Consider the following 22,291-nt stretch of genomic DNA (forward strand, 5'->3'; position numbering starts at 1 on the left):
TGAACTGAATTCATAAATTATAAGTTCCTTTTCGAAATCATTAAAGTGGACATAAATGATTTTAATAAATGAACTAGCATGAAAGATTGATTGATAGCGTAGTTTCATGGGCTATAAAGACATAGGGATGTTCAGTTAATCCGATGGATGTGTATGAATAATACATGATCAAACTTTGACCTACCTTGAAGTTCAGATATATAAATTCTGGATATATTAGTGGATTCCTTTGACATGAGCGGAACACTATTCTTGCTTGATGATTAGTTTAACTGTGATTATACTCCACCGTCATGCCGTGAAAGGGGACTATACAGGGTACTTTTTGGTTATTCTAAAAGTTGAGTGGGAGTTTTGGTTGCCACAAGATTATATTGAGTCATCCTTTAAAAGGTTAAGTGTTATGGCCCCTTGAAGAGGAGAATTGAGAAAATGCATGGCCTTGCTCAAATGGATTACTCAGTAATCATTTGTTTTTCAATTCTAACTCGGTTTTCAAGAAATGATTTACAGATTAATATGATCTCGTCATGTGATGCAATCATATAATCAAATCAGACACAAATTGACTTAAGGAATTTGAATATAGCACACTCATCTCAGACAAGCAAGAGATTTAAGGGTTTGTGTCTTTCACGGTGCAATTTTTAAATATATTACAGATTGATATTATAGAAATAATAAGTTCAATCTTTATGGTCGTCATTATCTATTACTAAACATGATAAATGATCTTTGGCAAGTAAAATAGTCCTAAACTCAATTCTATGGATCCTACTAGGTCACACAAAAGGGTGATGGATTGAACAAAAAAAGAAGCCCATTATTGGGCCTCATAGAGTGGTCAGCCAGATGGGATTAAAGAGAGAGTACTTTGGGCTTCGTTTGGACTCTAATTATACGTTTGATGTATAAATAGAGGCCTTGCCTAGGGTTTGCAGATAAGTCAATTAGCAGCCAATTCAGAATTGACAAACAAGCAACCAATCCCTAGCCTCACGCAATCTCTCTCCTCTCTCCCTTCCTCACGTTTGTACAGCCGTATGGTGCAAGGTGGTGCACGGTGGTGGTGTGGTGGTGTTCATGGCCGGTTTTCTCCTCCCCTCTCCATAGAAGGTGGTTCAAAGTGTTCGTGCCCGACTATCTAGTAGTAGTGGAGGTTCAATCCTAGCCCGTGGACTAAATAGAGGAGCAACACTTAGGGCTCTTATTCTCCATTCATTGCATTCAATCAGTCATGGAAATCACCATCAAAGGTATAAATTATGTGATTATATATGTTTTATGCTTGTAGATCTTGATTAGGTGCGAACGAATATGATTCGTTAAATTTCGCAATATAGTACCTATTTCCCTACACTATTGAAATTCAAAGTCTGGAAATTTCCTTCGAACCAAGGATAGGGGTGAATGGTTAAGCGTTTGCCAACATCATTATTAAAATGACACGTCCGGAAGAGCCGGAGAATCAGGATCAGGTTTGAAAGGTCAACTTAGACGGGAGCTTTACCTTGAACGGTTGTGGTGCATGAATTATATGTCAGTTTTCTGAAGGGGGCAAATATGAGTATGCACTACGATTCAAGTTTAAGGCTTCAAACAATGAAGCTGAGTATGAGGCTGTTAAGTGCATATTTACCCGTATTTTTATTCCCTAATTTTATTATTGTAGTCGTCTTTTATTCAATATATTGAGATTTTGTCCATATTTATTAATTAGGAATATTTTATTTGCGGTATTATAACTTTATGATTATTTTACTACTTTTATATTCAATTTGTGATAGGTTGTATTGAAAATTCTAGAATCAAGTATAATATTTGTGGATCACAAAATTTATTATATGGAAGTACCAAGCCCTTTAAATATTACTTATAAGGAAGTAGCAAGAAGAGAATAAGGAAGTAATAATTATTTACTTAACTCACTTCACGTGACTTGCCAAACCACATTTCCTCTTTAATGTCTCTGTTCACGCACCAGTCATAGAAGAAAATTGTTTTCTTCTTCCTCTTGCCTTATTTTGCTACTCATAATTGTTACATCCAAAATTCAGATTTTTGACTTCTTATTGACTTTAACCAAGTGAATTGGGTCTTAGATTCAGTAGAAGGCTTTTGGGCTGAACTGGTAGGGGAATAATGAGAATTGGGCTAAAACCGGTTTGGAGGTGAAGTGGGTAAGTTAATTTTTGAAGAGAGTTGGCGTCAAGAAGCATAACCCCACAACAGTGGTGGAAGTCATCCATAACAGCTCCAATTTGCCAATAAATAGAAGAGTGAAGATTAAAGGAAGGACAACAACAAATCAATCAACAACAAGCATTTCATTTCTTTTAGGCTTTCTTCTTAGCTTTTGTAGTTTCCCTTGGCTTAGTAGCTAAGCGATAGTTTAGTTTTCTCTTAGCATGTATTGAAAATCGTCCGTTTTTCCAATTGTATGATCATGAAGGTAACCTCTCCTTCAACTTATACAATTGTAGACTTGACTCTATTCTTTAATTAACGGAATACATCCATTTGTATCTTTTGTCATATCACTAGTTGAAAAAAGAAATTGGGAAGCGATTCAAAATCCTTAATCCCTAATGGGAAGCGGATTTTAACTACTTGGACTTGGGGGGCATCCCATTGCCCCTTTAAATGGGAAGTGGTTCAAACCGCTTATCCTTTGACAAACACTAAACATATGTATAAACATAAATATTTTCATTTATCATTGTTGTAATATTACATTTTCATAAGAAAAAATAAATAAATAATGAAATCAATAAAATTTGTTGTTGCTCTTGTTCCACCACCATCCACCACGTACCTGCCAACACGTACTTCCAGCCAACATAAAAAAATCAACAACTACATCAAAAAAAATTATACACTCAATATAATTAAAAAGTACTACCTCCGTTTTTTTTTATGTGCAACTTTTGCACTAAAAACGGTTCACGAGGCAAAAGATTGAAGGGTAAAGATTAGGAAAAGTAAGTGGGTTTAATTAAAGTAGAAGGAGAGAGAAAGTGTGGACCACACCTTAATGTTGGGAGGGAAGTTTCCCCCCAAAAACCCACCGGAAAAGTAAATTGGTGGGATTTTTTGGGGTGAATTTTTTGTTTCCCCCCCTTTTATAAAAATTTGGAGGGTAAATTTTTTTCAAGCTAATTTTTAGGAGGCTATATAAACATTCATGCCCCCATAATTTTCTACCATTCAGCATTAAAGGAGGGAATAAAAGCATCCTCCATTGTCAACCAATAATTACAATCAATATTGTTTGAAGGTGGGTGACACATTCCACCAAAAACTGAGTTTCTTCCCAAAAGATTACAAATTCTTACATAAACCGTTACGGTTAGCATAATTACACACTACAAACTATTGAAAGCTTTACAAAAACAGGGCTTCTCTGTTGTCCTTCCTCCACAGGTGGGTTTAGTGTTCATCTTCAACCCACACAACTCAGCAGGGCCCTTACTGCACCCCCTGTGCTGTAGAACAGAAATGGCAGAAAATGATGATTCTGTTTTTTTTGATATCGAACACATTCTACATGAAGAACAGATGGCAGAGTTGTGGTTTGAGGAAGAAGAAGAAATGCAGGATGCAGGCATTTGGGAGTACAACTCAGAAGATGAAATCATGGAGGGCAACCAAGAAGAAGAACAACAACAGCAACAACAGGCAGACACTGATGTTCAACAAACACAAATGCAACAGCAAGCTCATGGAGGGACTCATAGTGTATGTAGAAAGCAATTAACATTGCAGCAAAGAAGGAAAATCGTAGATGCAATTTTGGTGAAAATGAACAATGGGACATTACCAAGGGGTCACATGAAGCAATTATCATCTGAATTCAATGTTCACAAATCAACAATCACAAGAATTTTCACAGACATAAAAAGGCAGCTGGCATTAGGGGACTTGATTGATGTCAGGACTAAAAAAATTGGCAAAACAGGGAGAAAGCCATTGCAAATTTCTGATGAAACTCTGCAGTCAGTCCCACTACATTTAAGGCAGACAGAAAGGAGCTATGCAGGAGCATTGAAGATCAGTCTTAGTACAGTTCACAATTTGAAGAAGAGGGGAAGGCTAAGAACACACACATGCTGCAACAAACCATTGCTTACAGCAGACCATAAGATTGCCAGACTAAGATGGGTTTTGTCACATATAAACCCAGCAACAGGGCATGAGGACCCCACATTTGTTGACATGAGGAATGTCATACACTGTGATAAGAAGTGGTTCTACTTGAACCCTGACAAAAGGAGGTTTTATCTACTGCCAAGTGAGGATGATCCCTACATGGCAGTTCAGTCAAGAAGATTCAAGCTCAAGGCAATGTTCATGGCAGTCATAGGGAAGCCATTATATGGCATAAATGGAGAACTGTTACATGATGGGAAGTATGGCATCTTCCCATTCACTGTCCAGACAGAAGCACATAAATCAAGCAAGAAAAGACCAAGAGGGACTATGGAAACTAAGGCACTCTCGAACATAAACAGAGAAGTAATCAGAGAGATGCTAGTAACAAAGGTCATTCCAGCAATCATGTCAAAGTGGCCTGAAGGTCTGCCCAAGGATGTGGTCATCCAATGGGACAATGCAAGGCCTCACCAAGTTCCTACAGATGATGAGTTTCTGGCAGCAACAACAGCTAATAGGTTTAACATTCAATTTGTTTTTCAGCCAGCTCAGTCCGCTGATTTGAATGTCCTTGACTTAGGGCTATTTAGGTCTATACAGTCTTTGCAATATCAGTCTTTTCCTAGGGACTTAGATGAGCTGGTTGCAAAGGTGAAAGAGTCTTATGACACATTTAACCCCCAGGTTAACAAGTACATCTGGGTTACATTGCAAAAATGTATGATTAAGATACTCAAGGCTGAAGGTGGTAACAAGTACAAAATACCACATATGAACAAAAAACAGCTGGAAAACCTAGGCAATCTTCCAGATTTGGTAGAGGTTCAGAAGAAGGATGTATTGGAGGCTGTGGAGTACCTAAACACTATGTTTAGGCCAGCAAATCAAGGGACTCAAGAACTCACAGAAGATTTGGAGGTGGATGCAGATTAGGAGACTCTTTACAACAACCAGACAACACATGGACTGCCACACATAACCACTTCTCCTAGTAAGTTTTATTGGTTTTTTTTGAACAATCAAGTGGTTAGGTGTATTTTGTTGATTACAATTACCCAAACAAGTCAGGCAGTCTGAAGTAATGTCATTAGATTATGATATGGTTTTTTGTAAAGTTTTATGTTCATTGCTCAAACATATTGTATTTTGTACCCACATTTTTAGTTGATTATGAATGACAAAGATAGACAATTTATGTGGGCACTAAATCCATCAGAGGGTTATAATGTTGAATACCACACATATGCACAAGGGTACCTCGACAACAACAGAAACTTGCATGTTGATGGAGCAAATCACTTGTGCATATTGAAATTCATTGGAGTCCCTTCATCATGTGGATATGGGTAAGCAAAATAGCATGTCAAAGTAGGGAACTCTTTAATAAACAAGAAACAGACGGCAACATCAGGGAATTCCTTTTAAGGGACTGACTAGGCAACAATGAACATGCACAAGACACCGGCCTCATCATTCATCAATCAAGTCCACATAGCCAACAAAGTGTACCCCAAGGAACTACAACACAATGAACATAACCAACAACCCAAGATGCAACCAGATGTACCAACACACACATGCAACCAGCAATTAATCTCCCAGATGTAACATAACCAACAACCCAACATGCTATCTCACAAAACAGCAGTAAGCAGATGTAGGGGGCTCTTTCATAAACAAGAAACATAAGGCAACATCAGGGGACTCCTTTTAAGGGACTCACTAGGCAACAATGAACATGCACAAGATCAACACAAAAATACAAATAAACCCTAACATTTAACATAATCAACAACCCAACAATAAACAACAACGAGTCAAAGTTACCCATAACAGCAAACCCTTAGCATCCAGTGGTTAGGTCAACACAACCAACAACCCATCATGAAACCACAACCAGTCAAACAATCCGGCAATAAACAGTGAAACCCTAGTTTCACTGATAGATCAACCGACACAAAAATTAGGACTCTTTTAAAATTTAAAAAATTAAAAAAAATTAGGAATAGGAATCGTTACGCAAGGGTCAGTGCTCAGCCTCCTCATCAGAGGACAGCACCACGAGGTCGGACTCCGGCAAATCAGGCAACCCGCGCATACGCCTCAGCGCCACCACCGCAGCCTTCCTGTTTCGTTGAAGCTTCAGAGGAGGCCTGGAAACCTTAGATCCGCGCTTGGGGGGGGGGGAGGGCGCAACACTGACCTCCACAGAATCGAACTCCAGATCTACATCTTTAACCTCAAAATCAATTTTTTTTTGGGCATGGGAGTCGCCTTCACCCTCCTCGTTGTTCGTCTTCTCCGCCTCGTCGATATTTTTCAGGACTTCCCCCAAAGCTTTGAAAGTCGTCGGAGAACAGTAATTTGGGCCTTCCTCAGACTTGTAAAGGCGGCGAGGAAAATCATTGCCCCGGTTGATGTCGTTAATGAGGGACTTGATGAACTTAGCCTCACTCTGTGAATCTGTGCCAATATAGGCGTCAATAAGTGGATCTAGGTCATGTAACGGAATTGTAACGTCTGGATGCCTCTCGAAAGGGGAGGGAAAGGGGGAAGACATAATTGTGGGACTCTGAATTTTTCTGGAAAAAGGCGAAGGAAACGAAGAAGACGAAGAACATGAACCCTAGAACACGAAGAACAGGAAAAGGAAGAAACTGATCTAGGGTTCTATAGAATTCGCTAGATCAGTCTAGAAAAGGTGGAGACAAAGATAGAGTTGTGTCGGTTGGGGGGGTAAATTGGAGGGAGTACTTAGGTTAGGTTAATTTAGGTGTGTCAAATTAAGTTAGGGTTATGGGTAATGAGGGGTAAAAGTAAGATGATTACATTTTTTAAGTGGGGGTAATATAGTAAATTCAAGGGTTTTTATTTACCAAAAATGGAATGAAAAAGGAAAGTTGCACATAATAGTGAACGGACTAAAATGGCAAAAGTTGCACATAAAAAAAAACGGAGGTAGTACAATTATATAAAAAAAATACAAGAAATTAAATTCTGAAATTTTATTAAAAAAGAATTGATCTAAGTACTTACCTACATTAAATATCACCACACCGTTTCCCCTATAACACCGCTGCTGCCACCACACGACACCAGCAACACAATTGCACAGCCACACATAATTGCACCTCAGGTGCGCAGCTCCCACCAATCAATTCACCAATAGCGGCACTCAAACCGCACCACAACCGCATTACCTTTCCCCCACTTTCTCCAACACCGAACCAATACTCACATTTGTCGCAAAACATTATCACCACGCTGCTGCTCTCCCTGCACCAATTCGCCATCTCGCCACCAACCACATGCACCACCATCGCCACACACCTCGCACCAGCTAGAGCAACCCCTGCTTTTCATGCAACTCCCGAGTAATCCGTGGAAATCGCCGTCGAAAAGTGACTTTTGATGTCAGTTGCTCGGTTTCACTTAAATTTAAAACGCTTAAAAACGTTTTTAGAGGAGAGGATGAAGTATGTAGTTAAGAGGAGAGAATGAGAAAAGAAAGGGAGGCGTGAGAGGAGAGGAAATGTGTGAGAATGGAGAAAGGAGAGATAAATAAATTAAGGAGGTGGGCGGCTGGTAGCTTAGTATTTGTTTTGTTAGGGTTTTTTTTTTAAAGAATGGGGGAGCGGTTCAATGTTCAAATCGTCCCATTTGTAATAATTAGAAGTGGTTCACCCATAATCGCTCCCATTTGTATGTTTAAGTATTTTTTTGGGTGAGTTTTTGTAGGTTTTTGGAAGCAGAATTCAATAACCTCTTCCCATTTTATGCAGCTCAATTGCATTTTTCTACTAGTTTATGTTTATTTACTCTTTTCTTTTAGCAATCTATCTTATTTTACTTTCTTGTTAAAGATTCCTTAACGTTTGTGTCGTTACGTTAGCAAGGTTATCAATCTTTGAAACTGGTAACTCGAGGGACAGCCCCCTAATACTCTAAAACAAGATAGAGTATTTAACTTGTTGGCATAGAACAATATTTGCCTCAACAAGTGTTTTGGCGACCACGGTGGGAGAATACTAAACTAAATCCATTTAACCTTGTTAATTTGGTAGTTTCTCCCATGGCTCCTAAGCGTTCAGCATGTAAAGGAAACACTTAAGAAGATATTAATTTACCTGAACTCAATCCTGAGACTATTTTAGAGGATTAGCAAGATCTAGAAAATCAACTGTCAATTGAACACATGGCACACTCTTATGAAAAATTTGAGCCGCATACTCAAAGGCATGACGAATTGATTTTAGAAGGAGTAGAAGGCCATTCTCCCACAAGAAACTTACTCAATATAATCTACACGAAATATGTGGACATTGTAAAAATTCTGATGGAAGATCTAAGAGAGTATAATGAGAGCAGTTTGATAGCTACTATCATGTCATGGTAGAAGAAACCGCTAGAGTGGTAACTGTTGAGGTAAGGAACTTTGACTCTACTACCAACCAAGTGGGTTGGATCATTCTAGATATTAATGATACTGCGACTAACGCGACTTTATCAAAAAGTGTAGTAACCGAAGTAGTTACAAGACTTGAACCTTTAGTGGAAAGACATAACCAACTCAATGAGAAGTTGATGAATGTTCTAACCGCTTTAGGTAGTTGGATTTCTGAAGTAAATCAAAGGGAGAATGTCCCTCTTGGATACCCTAGAGTAGAAAATATAACTAGATCTCATGCAAATTCGCCCTCTCTGTTAGTTCCAAGACGTATCCCTCCTATTGGTTCTGATGAGGGGTATCGGGGTCAAGGGAGAATTAATGGTTCAGGGCCAGGTTATGAGTCAGGCTATAATTGTTTCGGGGTTTTTTGATGTCCTCCGGGAGAGTTACAATTCCGAGACTGGAACCGGACGCCTGTACCTGCAAAACGAACGGATGCTCCGGATGATTGGAGATCCGCCTCCGACGGTCAAGTTAGTACTTGATTAAGGAGTAATTAATGCGGAAATTAAAGTGATTGGGTCTCTCTAGGTGAGAGTGTTTAATGTGTGTAATCTGCGTAATCCCCCTTAATGAGGATTAAGGGAGGTATTTATAACCTCGGGAAATGTGCCAATCCTAGGTTTAGGTTAACCTTGGGCTGATTGGGCTTCCCTCGGAAGTTGGGCCTAGGTGGCCGACTTCTCCATTAGGCATGGAGTATGCCACGTGTCATGACATAATAGGTCCAGGGTGGACGAATAAGCGTGTGCCATGTGGCAAGCCCTGAGAGGTCCAACTGGGGACACTTGGCAGGACCTGATTGGCCCACGTGGCGCATTCCGATTGGTGGGAGCAAAATCCCCTAATCATTTGCCCCTCACAGGTGGCACGTGACTGGTCACGTGTTACCTGTGACAGGTGTCGCCCTGTAACAGGCGACGACCTGCTACAGGTGTCACTCGGCGAAAGGCCGAGAGATTCTCCCGCCCAAATTATGAATTCCGGAAGTGACCCTTCGCCTTCTCACTTCGCCTATATAAGGGAGTGTTGCCTTCGGTCATTTTCATAGTTGAGAACTTTGTGAGAGAACATTTGGACCCCTGAACTTGCTCTGACATTTTGGACCTTTTCTGCCTACCGCCTGCTCTGACAAGCCGACTGCAAAGGATTTTCAGAACTTAATCAATCGTCACTCGTTCAGGTAACCGTCGGTTCTCTTACTCTTAATTTTCTCTTTACTTTATTCTTTTTTGAAATGGCACCACGGAAGCACACGACACGACCTAGGTTAGCGATCAGCCGGTCACCGGGGACGGCTGAATCTAGGACTAGGAGTGCCGCCTGCCCTTTTCTGGACCCATCTTTGCCCTTTATACAAAGTCCGACTGTATCTGTGTCTATGCAGAACATGATGGCCAGAACAAAAAAGACGGCTAGGATCTCGAACTCAGACGGCTCCTCCCACCGGGTGCCGATTAGTGAAACATCTGACCAGGCGCCAGATGTGGAAGTGAAACAAAGCGGCTTGAAAGCCGGCAGTTCTGAGGGAGGAGTCAAAGTGACCCCTTCCCATTTTACAGTTGACAATTCTACATTCTCTCCTGCTCCTTTTAAAGGAGAGGAGGTGGGCCCCTCTGGGAGAGGGGAGGAGTCGTCCTCTTCGGACTCGTCAGAGGACGAATCCGAGTCTAGCTCTTCTGGCCATGCTTCTCTGGACACAGAAGAGAAAAACAGTCGCCTACAAGAGGCGAGGCTTTCTCACGCAGTTGAGAAGGGGGACAATTGGGCGGAGCCATCCGCCTCTCACCGAGAGCAAAATACCCCCTACTACTGCACGGTACCTCGGGGCCGGATCACGGCCATGCAAGAAAAAGTGGGGAGCTTTATCGCAAACCACACAATGGGCCCCGACTTTTTAGTGTTCGTGCCGGATCCAGAAGAAACAGTCGTCTGGCCGGCTGGTACTAGTTATGATGGCGCCTGCTTTGGCTGCTACGAGGCGGCCATCAAGGCTGGGCTGCGCTTCCCACTACATCCGGCTGTTCAGCGGATCTTGGATGGGTATGAGTTGGGGTTATGGCAGTTAGCCCCGAACTCCTAGGTCAACGTACTCGGCTATGTGGCCGGGTGCGAACTGCACGGGGTGGAGCCGAACTTCGAGGCTTTCGCCCACATGAACTACCTCAGCCGGACCCCTAAGGCAGGCGGTACTGGCTGGTATCAATAGACCAGCCACAGGGGCTACCTCATGACAAGAGGTAAAGCAAACAAATGGAAGGACTGGCGGAGCACCTTCCTTATCATTGAGAGTTCAGACACAAACCTGAACAAGCGCTTCAACAGGTGGAACAGGAATCCGTCCCTTCTTGCAGGCGGCCGCAGCATGCTGCCTGTTCCCCCCAAGGCTAAGAAAGAGATCCTAGGTAAAGGACTCTTCAAAGTAGAGTCGAAGGTGAACTCTACTTCAGGGGTACGAGAGCAAGTACCCCTGCACTGCGTCCCGAGCTTCAAATGGCTCTATGACGAGTACTTTTTGGCCGCCTGTGGCCTCAGCAGTCGGTGCTCAAGAGGTAGCCGGCCTGTCGAATACTCTGTTGTTCCATGCATTTCTGTTTTGACTTTTATTAACTTTGCTATTTGTTTTTGCAGCGGACGCCATGAGCAAAATTACCGCCTCCAAGACTGCGGCAACCATGTTGCGGGCCTCCATCATGCAACAGTCTTCAACCGACTCCCCCAACAAGGGGGCACCCTTGGTGGGCTTCGAACCTTTCACTCTCTTTTTGGAGTTGTGTTTATGCATATACTGACTCTTTTCTTCTTTTTTAGACGGGCGCTCCAAGAGCTTCTTCTTCCCAACAGCTGGACTCCAAGGCCCGGAGGACGGCTGTTGCGAGCTCTCCGTGTTCTGCCAGGAAACATGCGGCGACTGAGAAACAGCCGGCCACTCCTTCCAAAACTCCAATTGGGCCGCCTAGAAGTATGAAGTTGTCCTTGTAAATTTTAGACTTGCTCCCTTCTTTACTAGGTCTAATCCGTTTGTCTATACTTAATGGAGCCGGCCCTCAGGAGCCTGACTTGGTCGTGGTGGCCAAGTCTATGATCAAGGCCGTTCCTCCAAAGGGAGACGGTCAGGCGTGTCGGCACCCTTGACCTAGACGGGATTGCAGGAGTCCTTGCTGAGGTATACTTAACATATTTTTGAGTATTTGAATTCCAGGACGCCTCTCTTTTGTTTTTTTTTTTTTTTTTGTTTGGAAAATAACGCCTGTTCCCCTTTTTACTTAGGCCCTACTCCGAGTAAACGACCTTCGTAAGCCGCTTGACAGGAAGAACAAAGAGGTAAAGGCTGCAAAAGCTATGGCCGCCTCTAACTGTGATAAGGCAATGTTTCAAATTGCCCAAAATAAGGTTCTGACAATTGATATTCTTTATTATCAGGCGCAGGCTACCGCCGCTATCCGGGCTCAGTTAGAGGCGGCCTAGAAGAGGAATAGCGAGCTGGAGGCGACCATCAACAATCTCAAGGCTGAGCTGAGACCTCTTCGCCAAAAGATGTCCTCATACGACACCTTGGAGAAATCCTTGGCGGCTGTTAAGGAACGCTTGGTGACCCAGGAGAAGAGTCTTACTCAGGAGCTCTCGGAAAAGGCCGAGCAAGAAAAGAAAGAGCTGGTCTTTATAAGAAAGAGCTCTCGTAAGCGCATGACTTGGGGCCGCCTCTTCCCCAATGCCGACTTCGCCTCCTGGGAAAAAACGTACCGCCAGTGTTCTGATAGATATAATCAAGAGATCCTGGCGGCTGCTGAGGACGAGGCGTTGGAGGAGGAGGAGCAGCCGGTAGTGGCGCTTGTGCCGCTTCGGGGTAATGCATCGAAGAAGGATGCAGCTGAAGCCGAGTCCAGCAAAAAGAGTGCTGAACAGGCGACAGCTGCTAATATTGAAGATCTGCCCCCTTCTTAAGCTTTATGTCTTCTTTCCACGGCCTGCGTGCCGTTTGTTTGTATTTACCCGGCCAGGGAGCCGGGGCTCTGAATATTTGGCCGGTCTTTAATGACCGGCTTCCTTTTAATGAATATTTTTGTTTTGCTTCAAATTTGTTTAAGTATTGAATATTCTGATATCCAATTGCACACTATACTGACTGTTTTACATGGCCGATAGTTGCAGACAGGTACGAATAGTTAGTCACGCCGCCTATGCCCCTGGACGACTGGTTGTCTGTTTCCAGGCTAGGCGATCAGTCGGCCATTTATCCAATCGGTATTCGACCCATTTTAAAGACTGGATCCCCTTTAGGCAGGCGATCCTGTCATTTGTAAAATAAACCAAGTAGGAAAGTGGTTTCCTACCTGTCATGTTTTTAGACTAGAGACTTTAGGCAATCTAGGCCGACTGTTCCCCGCCACATTTAATCTAGTGTGAACAGGTGCTGTATGAACACCTTTTTAGTTTCATACTAAATTTTTAAGGAGTGACCAAGTAAACATGATTGTTACCTAGTCGCCGAGTGACTGGGTAGTAGAGGTTTCAAGCGGTGGGTATCGGTTGCTTCCCTTTATTCGCCAATGTTTGTTGGCTATCAACTCATAAGATACTGATTGTTCTTATCCCAAGTAGTCCAGTCGGTTGGTTGACACGGATGGTTACTGCGAACACTTGTTTGACCTGATTAGTCAGTTAAGTGAGAGGTATCCTTGTCCGGGAAACAGCTACGTGGTTGTCTTGTTTTGACAGTCGTATAGGTGCCGTGTAATGATTTTATAGAACAATGTTCCACCCAAAAGGGAGCTGCTCTCTGCGACGAACTTCATCCGGATGGATGCCGTCGGACGCCTGCTATAACGTTGGGACAGGTCGAATTGAATTTTTATATTTTGATCAGTTGGCTTGACGCCTGGTCTGATCATTTTAGCCATGAGCCTTTGATAGTTCTTGGTGAACTGTATTATGGGAGAGTAGCCGGTTGAGTGAAACAAGCGGCGTGCCCCTCTTAAGTAAGAATAAAAATTAAACATGGAGAGTAGCCGACTGTTTGTCAGTAGGCATGCCCCTCTTAGGTAAAAATGAAAACTAAATATGGAGAGTAGCCGACTGTTTGTTTGTAGGCGTGCCCCTCTTAGTACAAAATTGAATGAAACAGCAAACTTTTATTAAGTAGCCCTTGACTATTTACATCATTCAAAAGAAATATTTCTTAAGATTATCTACATTCCAAGTTCGAGGCAACGGTTGGCCGTCTGGTGTTTCCAGACGGTAGGTACCGTTCTGACCTCTTCACAGATTCGGTAGGGTCCTTCCCAGTTGGAAGTTAGTTTGCCAGACTCATTAGCCCTACCAACTGCTTCCATTTTTCTAAGTACAAAGTCCCCCACTTTGAGTGGACGCCTGTGTACTTTTTTGTTGTAAGATCTAGTCATTCTTAGGCGGTAAATTTCATGGCGCAAGACATCATTGCCCCTCCTTTCAGGGAGTGAGTCTAATGCCAGGCGCATGGCTTCCCAGTTTGCCTCTTCGTCATATAGCATTACTCGAAGAGTCGGCTCGTTGTGTTCTGTTGGAAGAACAGCTTCCGCACCATAAGTTAGGAGGAATGGAGTTTCTCTAGTCGCCCCTTTTTCAGTCGTCCTAATGGCCTAGAGAACATGTGGTAATTCATCCGCCCATAGGCCGCCTGCTCGTTCAATCTCTTTCTTGAGACCGTCTGAGATGATTTTATTAAAGGCTTCTACCTGGCCGTTTGCTTGTGGACGGCCGACAGATGCAAAGTAGTGTGCAATTCCTTGGTCACCCAACCAGCTTTTGAGAACAGGCGTCTTAAATTGGGGACCATTATCAAAAACCATAGACATGGGAACCCCGAACCGAGTGATGACATTTTTCCAAATGAATGAAATTACATCCTTCGTCTTCATTCCCTTTACAGCCTCCGCCTCTACCCATTTAGTGAAGTAGTCGACTGCAACAAGTATGTACCTCCTTCCGCCTGTAGCAGGCGTATATGGACCCAGAATATCCATGCCCCACTTAGCAAACGGTAGTGCGCTATGAATGGTAGTGAGGTTAGTAGCCGGACGGTGAATTAGCTTGCCAAACCTTTGGCACTTGTCACATTTTTTCACCATATCCATTGCATCTGCTTCTAAAGTAGGCCAAAAGTAGCCCTGCCGCCTTGCCCGTTGAGCAAGCGTCCTACCGCCTATATGGGAAGCACAGTAACCAGAGTGAAGATCGTCTAGTATCTCTCGCCCCTTTTGTGGAGTAACACACTTCAAGAAGGGTTGAAGGTACCCCCTTTTGTGAAGTTCTCCCTTTATCATTTCAAAACTGGTTGCTCGTTTTTTCAGTGTTGCCGCCTGTTGATGATCATCCGGCAGGGTACCGTTTGTCAGATATGCCCTGATTAGATCCATCCAGGTTGAGCTTCTGTCTAGGATTCCAATAGGGTCTTCCTCGATGCTTCGCTTCTCCATTACTTCCCAAAAAACAGTTCGAGGAGTATCACAAGAAGCGGATGATGCTAATTTTGAAAGTGCATCCGCCTGGTTGTTTTCTGATCTCGGCACTTGAGTCAGACGAAAATCTTCAAGGGATCCGACCGCCTGTCGTATCGCCTGTAAATACTTGATCATGGCCGGATGGGTTGCTTCGTATTCGCCATTATACTGACTCACTATCAATTGTGAATCGGAACAGGCGTCTATCTTTCGTGCCCCTGTCGCCTTGCACATGCGGATTCCAGCTAGTAAAGCTTCATATTCTGCCTCATTGTTTAAGGCCTGAAAACTGAAGCGTAGAGCATACTCGTACCTGTCGCCCTCTGGCGACTGACATATGACGCCTGCTCCACAACCATTTGAAGTAGAGCTTCCGTCCACATATACCTTCCAGACTTGGTCTGGATCTCGAGAATCAGGGGGACGAGTCATCTCAACAATAAAGTCAGCAAAGGCTTGCCCCTTCACTGCTTTTCAAGGCTCGAAATTAACTTCGAGGCTGTGTATTTCTATGGCCCATTTGATCATTCGGCCTGACGACTCCATGGTGGTCAGTGGCTGCTTGATAGGTTGATCTGTATACACGACGACTGCATGTGCCAAAAAGTAGGGCTTTAATTTTTTAACAGCCATGAAGAGTGCAAGACCAAATTTCTCCACTAAGGGATACCTCAACTCGACATTTTTCAAGACATGACTGACAAAGTAGACCGGGAGCTGACAGCCGTCTCTTTCAGCAACAAGAACAGCGCTTAACGCATGATCAGAGACGGCCAGGTACATGTAAAGTACTTCTTTGGGTAAAGGGCTGACCAGCCTCGGCAAGGAATGGAAGTGAACTTTCAATTTCTGGAAGGCCGCCTCAGCATCCGGCCCCCATTCAAACCATGCCTTCTTCTTAATTGCCTAGAAAAAGTATAGGCATTTGTCGCCTGATCGGCTTAGAAATCTTCCCAAGGCCGCCAGACAACCTGTTAACCGCCAGACTGCATGTCGATGACCGCCTGCACCTTCTCAGGGTTCGCCTCTATTCCTCTCTGATTGATAAGGAATCCGAGAAATTTCCCAGACTCAACTCCAAAGACACATTTCTTGGGATTGAGCATGACATGGTGCCGCCTGAGTGTGGCGAAAGTTTCTCGGAGGTCCGACAGATGATCTTTCTGAAGTTTAGACTTGACAATCATATCATCAATATATGCCTCGACATTTCTCCCAATCTGATCAAAGAACACAGTGTTTATCATTCGCTGGAAAGTGGCCGGGGCATTCTTAAGATCAAACGGCATGACCGTGTAACAGTATAACCCTTGATCAGTGACGAAGGCCGTCTTCTCCTGATCTTTCTTCCATAAAGGAATTTGATGGAAACTAGAGTAAGCATCCATAAAGCTCACCAAAGCATGGCCGGCTATTGAGTCGACCAGGTTATCAATTTTAGGCAGAGGGTAACTGTCTTTAGGGCACGCCTTGTTTAAGTCTGTGTAGTCTACACACATTCCCCAGGTGCCATTTGGCTTTTTAACAAGCACCACATTTGCAACCCAGTCTGGGAAGTAACATTGTCGGATGAACCCTGCATCAAGTAATTTTTTAACTTCGGCGGTTGCCGCCTGACTTCTTTCTTCGCCATGGTTCCGCTTCTTCTGCCTTACCGGCTTCTTTTTCAGATCCACGGCCAGTTTATGTACCGCCAGATCAGGACTGATGCCTGGCATTTCATGGACTTCGAATGCAAAGATGTCCTTGTATTCTTTCAATAGTTTGTGAAAGTCGTCACCCAGGACCCTTAGAGCAGTCGTCCCAACTTTGACTGTTCTGTCAGGACGCGAGTCATCTAAGATCAGGTCCGTATGCTCACCAGTTGGCTGAGGGCGGAATTCATCCGACCGCTCCTCTGCCAATGATTGCTATTTTCTGTCTTTTCTTGCGGCCCCCGTCTGGGATGCCTTTCTTTTCTTACCGCCTGCTTCTTGAACAGGCGCACTCTCCTTGACATTGTCAAGGTCTTTTTTTCCACCACTCGACCCAGCGGCCATAACAGTGGGCTTGACATCCGAGAGATAGCACTCTCGGGCCATCCTTTGATCTCCCCTTAGGGACCCGACTGTTCCATTATCCCTCTCAAACTTGAGCAACATAAGAGATGGGATTATAACAGCCTTGGAATTATTCAGGGTTGGTCGTCCTAGAATAATGTTGTAGGCCGAGAGTTCTTCTACTACCAGGAACCGGACTACCATGTGACGTCTTTCTCCTTTTTCACCCAGGCAGATGGGTAAATCCACTCGTCCCACTGGGTGGACGACTCCTCCTCCAAACCCTACTAAAGGGTGGGATGCCGGATGTATGCAATCAGTCTGATATTTTAGTTTCGACAGACATTTGCTACTGATGAGATCTGAGGAGCTTCCGGTATCTATGAGGATTCGGCCAACTCTCTGGTTGGCCACTTTACATTCAATAACGATAGGGTCGTCATGCGACCCTCTTACCCCTCCTAGATCTTCTTCAGTGATGACAATCTCAGGAAATGAATATTTGGAGGGCCGTTCTTGGTTAACGGAATTTACATCTAGCCGTCTGATATTGTCTTTGTTGCCCCTAATAGTGGGGCCGCCTTCTGAGAAGCCGCCTGCAATGGTGTAGACGACTGCATCATCTGTATCGGAGCTGTCGGCCTGTTGATTCTTTTTGGCCGACTGCTTTTTCGAGGAAGTGTTCCCCGTAGATCTCTTGACATAAGTGTCAAGATCACCTTGCTCAGCCAGGCGGTCCAGATACCGTATGAGACTGATGCATTCATTGGTGTGATGACCAACATCTTCATGATAATCACAAAATTTTTCTTAGTTTCGGTTATTTGCTAAACCCTTCATGGGGACCGGCTTCTCAATTGAGATCCGTCCCTTGATTTCCTTTAGGATAAATTGGCTATCCTTGTTAAACGCATACTTTGGGGAGTATGGTTTGAATTATTTTTTCTTCTTCTGGGCCGGCTGTTTAGAGGAATCAGCCGCCCAGACCTCTTTTCGTTTCTCATCTTTGTTTGACGACTGTTTCTGTCGTCCTTCTCTTTTGTCGGACCTTTTCCCGTCTGACTGTTTTACCGTACTACAAAGATCAGTCGCCTGTATATAGGCTTCCGCTTCAATCAAGGCCTCTTGAAGAGTCGCCACCCTCTTTCGGACCAAATCAAATTTGAAGGTCGACCCGTCTTTGAGACCTCTGAAAAAGTCAGTATAGGCTACTTCATCCGGTAACCCTTGAATCTGTATTCTCATCAGGTTAAACTGCCTGATGTAAGAACGAAGCCCCTCCTTCTCGCCCTGCTGAATCGTTCCTAAATCAAGGGTCATCTTCTTCGCAGGGATGTTCATGGCGAAATTGGAGGTGAATAAGTAAGAAAGCGTCCTGAATTTATTTACACAACCAGTCGGCAGGTTGCCGAACCATTGTTGTGCGATTCCTTTGAGAGTCGTTGGGAAACACTTGTACCAAGTGGGATCATCCAACCCTTGAAGGTACATCAGGTTGGTGAATGCCATCAGATGGTCTTCTGGGTTAGTAGTGCCGTCATAGGCGCCTACTAATACATTTTTCACTTTGGCCGGCTAAGCGACTTCAGTAATTTCCTTGGAGAAGGCCGACGGCTGTTTGCCAAGTCTAAGCAACCGTAGCTGCCAGTCCATAGGTTGGACATTTTTTGCTGCATGTCCACCAAACGGAGGTGGCTGCAAAAAATATTGTTGTTGCGGTACAAACGGTAAGTTTGGTACCGCCTGGTCGCTATGAAAGCCGGACTGACGGGAGGTGCCGCCTGACTGACTCTCATGATACGACTGAGTACGCCTCATCGATGTATTGCGCAGACTGTCTTGGAAGTTTGAAGTAGAGGCCGACTCTGACAATCGGTCACTCTTCTTCTGCTCTAGCAGTAGCCGAGCATCTGTGTATGTTTTCCTCGACCCGTGTGCCTGAATATGACGAACATGTTTCCTCTTTCATGGAGAAGGAAAACGGTATTTTGTGAAATCAAGGGCAGGCGGCTCCCACTTCCTAGATTTAGGATGAGGGGTCGCCTCTCGCCCTTGAACTGGCTTCCTCTTCCGTGAAGTGGAGGGTTTCTTAGCCGACTGCTCCTTGTCCAGAGCAGGCGGCTTCTTGTTGATCAACTCTTGAATTTCTCCCTTGAAGTCCCTCATGAAGGTCATGAGTTCGTTCCTTGTGATGGGAGCAGACTCATCAGTCGACTGCTGCCGAACAGGCGGCGCGCCTGCTGGCTCACTTCCAGTTTGAAGATGTTCCCGTTCCCTCCTTTCGGTATGACGGGTACGTCGGGCCCTTAGGGTCCCGTCTGAAGCTGTGTGAGCTTCAACTTCAAATTCATTCTCAGTATCGTGGTCCGACTGAACTAGAGGGTCGTCCGGGGGACGTCTCTCTTCAGGATCCGGTACAAATGTGGATGCCATCTCAGAAGTACTTTCCCCACAGACGGCACCAAAAATGTTTCGGGGTTTTCTGATGTCCTGCGGGAGAGTTACAATTCCGAGACTGGAACCGGACGCCTGTACCTGCAAAACGAACGGATGCTCCGGATGATTGGAGATCCGCCTCCGACGGTCAAGTTAGTACTTGATTAAGGAGTAATTAATGCGGAAATTAAAGTGATTGGGTCTCTCTAGGTGAGAGTGTTTAATGTGTGTAATCTGCGTAATCCCCCTTAATGAGGATTAAGGGAGGTATTTATAACCTCGGGAAATGTGCCAATCCTAGGTTTAGGTTAACCTTGGGTTGATTGGGCTTCCCTCGGAAGTTGGGCCTAGGTGGCCGACTTCTCCATTAGGCATGGAGTATGCCACGTGTCATGACATAATAGGTCCAGGGTGGACGAATAAGCGTGTGCCACGTGGCAAGCCCTGAGAGGTCCAACTGGGGGACACTTGGCAGGACCTGATTGGCCCACGTGGCGCATTCCGATTGGTGGGAGCAAAATCCCCTAATTAATAATCATAATGGCCAAGGTCCATCTTCTTCGTCCTTTCCCCCATCTGTTACCACACACCCACTAACCTCTTCAATGGGTAACATGCCTCCTTGGAGGGCGGAGATTGGTGTCAGTTATGCCAAATATGTTATTGGAAACCTACCAGACACAACATGCAATACACAAGCTGCTGCATCTGCATAAAGGGTTTCCTCTCAACCTATTGGTATGAATGGTCACCAATCTCCCACACAACTTGGGAATTATAACCAACATCCATATGGTTATCCAAAATTTGGCTACCCTACACAAGGTTCCTCATGGAATTAGGGCCAAGCTAGTGCTCTATATGGTGAAAGATATCCAGCGATACCCCAACCCTATCTTAATAACATTGGAGGGACAAATGTTAGTTATTGAGGTTTCCATAATCCTCAAGGGAATCAATATAATCCTTTTCAAATGCAAGATACATCTTTTCAGCCCAACGGGCCAATGCATGGTCAACCTCCATAAATGGGACAAGAACCTCTACTTAGGCAGGTGGAGGAGATGATCCAAAAGGCCATGGGTCAGAATGGTGGATATGCTAGAAGAGGAACCTGTAGTCCATACCCGAAATGGATTTATAGGATGTACCCATTCCAAAGAGGATTCAATGTTCCTGAATTCTCCCCTCTCTTCTCTAGTGATAATACTATGTCTACTAAGGAACACTTAGTTAGATTTAATTTTCAGTGTAGAGAGATGGCAAATAATGAATTCCTTAAGCTTTGTATGTTTTCAAGTTCTCTTACTAGCACTGATTTTTCTTGGTAGGATATACAAACACAATTCCTTCGCCATTTAACTAGAGTTGAGGCAGGGGTCACTGTAGGTGATTAGGCTAAGTTAGTGTAGGAAAAGCGTGAACCAGTAAGAGACTATATTCACAGATTTAAGAATGCTAAGATTAGATCGATGTCACTTAAACATACCCGAATCGAAGTTTGTGTCTATTATCTAAAAGGTAAAGGTGATCAACATTGGTCTGGCCTGATCCGACCTGAAAATAGGGCGGGTTTAGGCAAGCCTAAAAACACAATTTTAATTAAAAACCCGACCCCGGCCCGAAAAAGCCCGCTTTGGTCCGACAAGCTTGTTACTTTTTTGCTGGTTTGGGCATGACGAATCATGTTAAGGCCTGGCCCTGCCCAATTTTTTTATAACCTCTATCAAAAGGGTTTACCCTTCCCCTTAAGGATGAAGTTTGAAGGACAGTATTTCCCTGATTTTGTTGCACTGTTTTGCTCTTTGATGGCTTATGAAAGGTGTATAGAGGAAGAGTCTAGGACTAACCATAGTATGATGCTAGCATGGCTGAATAGTGTAATCAAGAAGACGACATGTACGAGGCAGCAATAGCTGAATTTGTGCAGGGTCCTTCATTTAATTGTCCACCCTTAACCTAACAAGAAGTTCACTTATGAAACTGACTTAAAATCTGACCAAAAGAGGGAATATACCCTTGATATTAGGAGGTGTGATGAAATCTTTGATTGGTTATTGGGTCATAAAAAGATTAAGTTAGTAGGGAGACAAAAAACTAGAAGTCCTAAAAAGGTTAAAGGAAAAAATTACTGTAAATGGGATGATGCTTTTACTCATAAGACTAGAGATTGCATAATATTCAGAAATAAAATTAAGGATGAGATAGATAAAAAACACATAAAATTCCATGATGAGAAAGTTAGCTCTTGTGAATCAGAGTCAGAGTTTGCATCAGAGTTTGAAGTCTATGAAATGAATTGTTTTATGGTAAGTGCTAACATGGATATTGTGCAAGACAACATACAAAAGCTGAAAGAGGTTATTGTTGTAGTCAGATTGTGTGAAAGGCTGGTTTGGTAAGGAGTAATCGTATGACCACAATGCCAGGATGATGACTATGAAGACACGATGATATGTAGATCTCACTTTAGTTCTGCTCATGCTACTAATTAGTGTTTGGCTTTTAAAGGGTTTCTAAACAAAAAGACCAGAATAAATGTATTAAGGATTTGGGAGCAAGAATACAAGGGGATGAACCTTGTTAAGTATAACCCTAAAGGAAAGAAAGACAAAGCCAAGTTGTCTGAAAATGATAAAAAAAACTCAAAGGTCATTTGACAAGACAAACAATCACAAACTGAAAGCACAGTCTTACAAAGAAGCAATTCAGTTATTTCCTCTACAAGTTAAGGC

At 43.7% G+C, this 22,291-nt stretch overlaps 1 protein-coding gene across 1 annotated transcript; it reads left to right on the top strand.

Moving 5' to 3' along the window:
• The first annotated feature begins 3,498 nt into the window (after positions 1–3,498).
• LOC110687482 lies at positions 3,499–5,085 on the top strand. The gene has a single exon (XM_021864140.1). The coding sequence runs from the start codon at positions 3,499–3,501 to the stop codon at positions 5,083–5,085; it is 1,587 nt and encodes a 528-aa protein (XP_021719832.1).
• Positions 5,086–22,291: the final 17,206 nt, after the last annotated feature.

Source organism: Chenopodium quinoa, unplaced genomic scaffold (assembly GCF_001683475.1).
Source record: "Chenopodium quinoa cultivar QQ74 unplaced genomic scaffold, ASM168347v1, whole genome shotgun sequence".
Taxonomy (NCBI): Eukaryota; Viridiplantae; Streptophyta; class Magnoliopsida; order Caryophyllales; family Amaranthaceae; genus Chenopodium; species Chenopodium quinoa.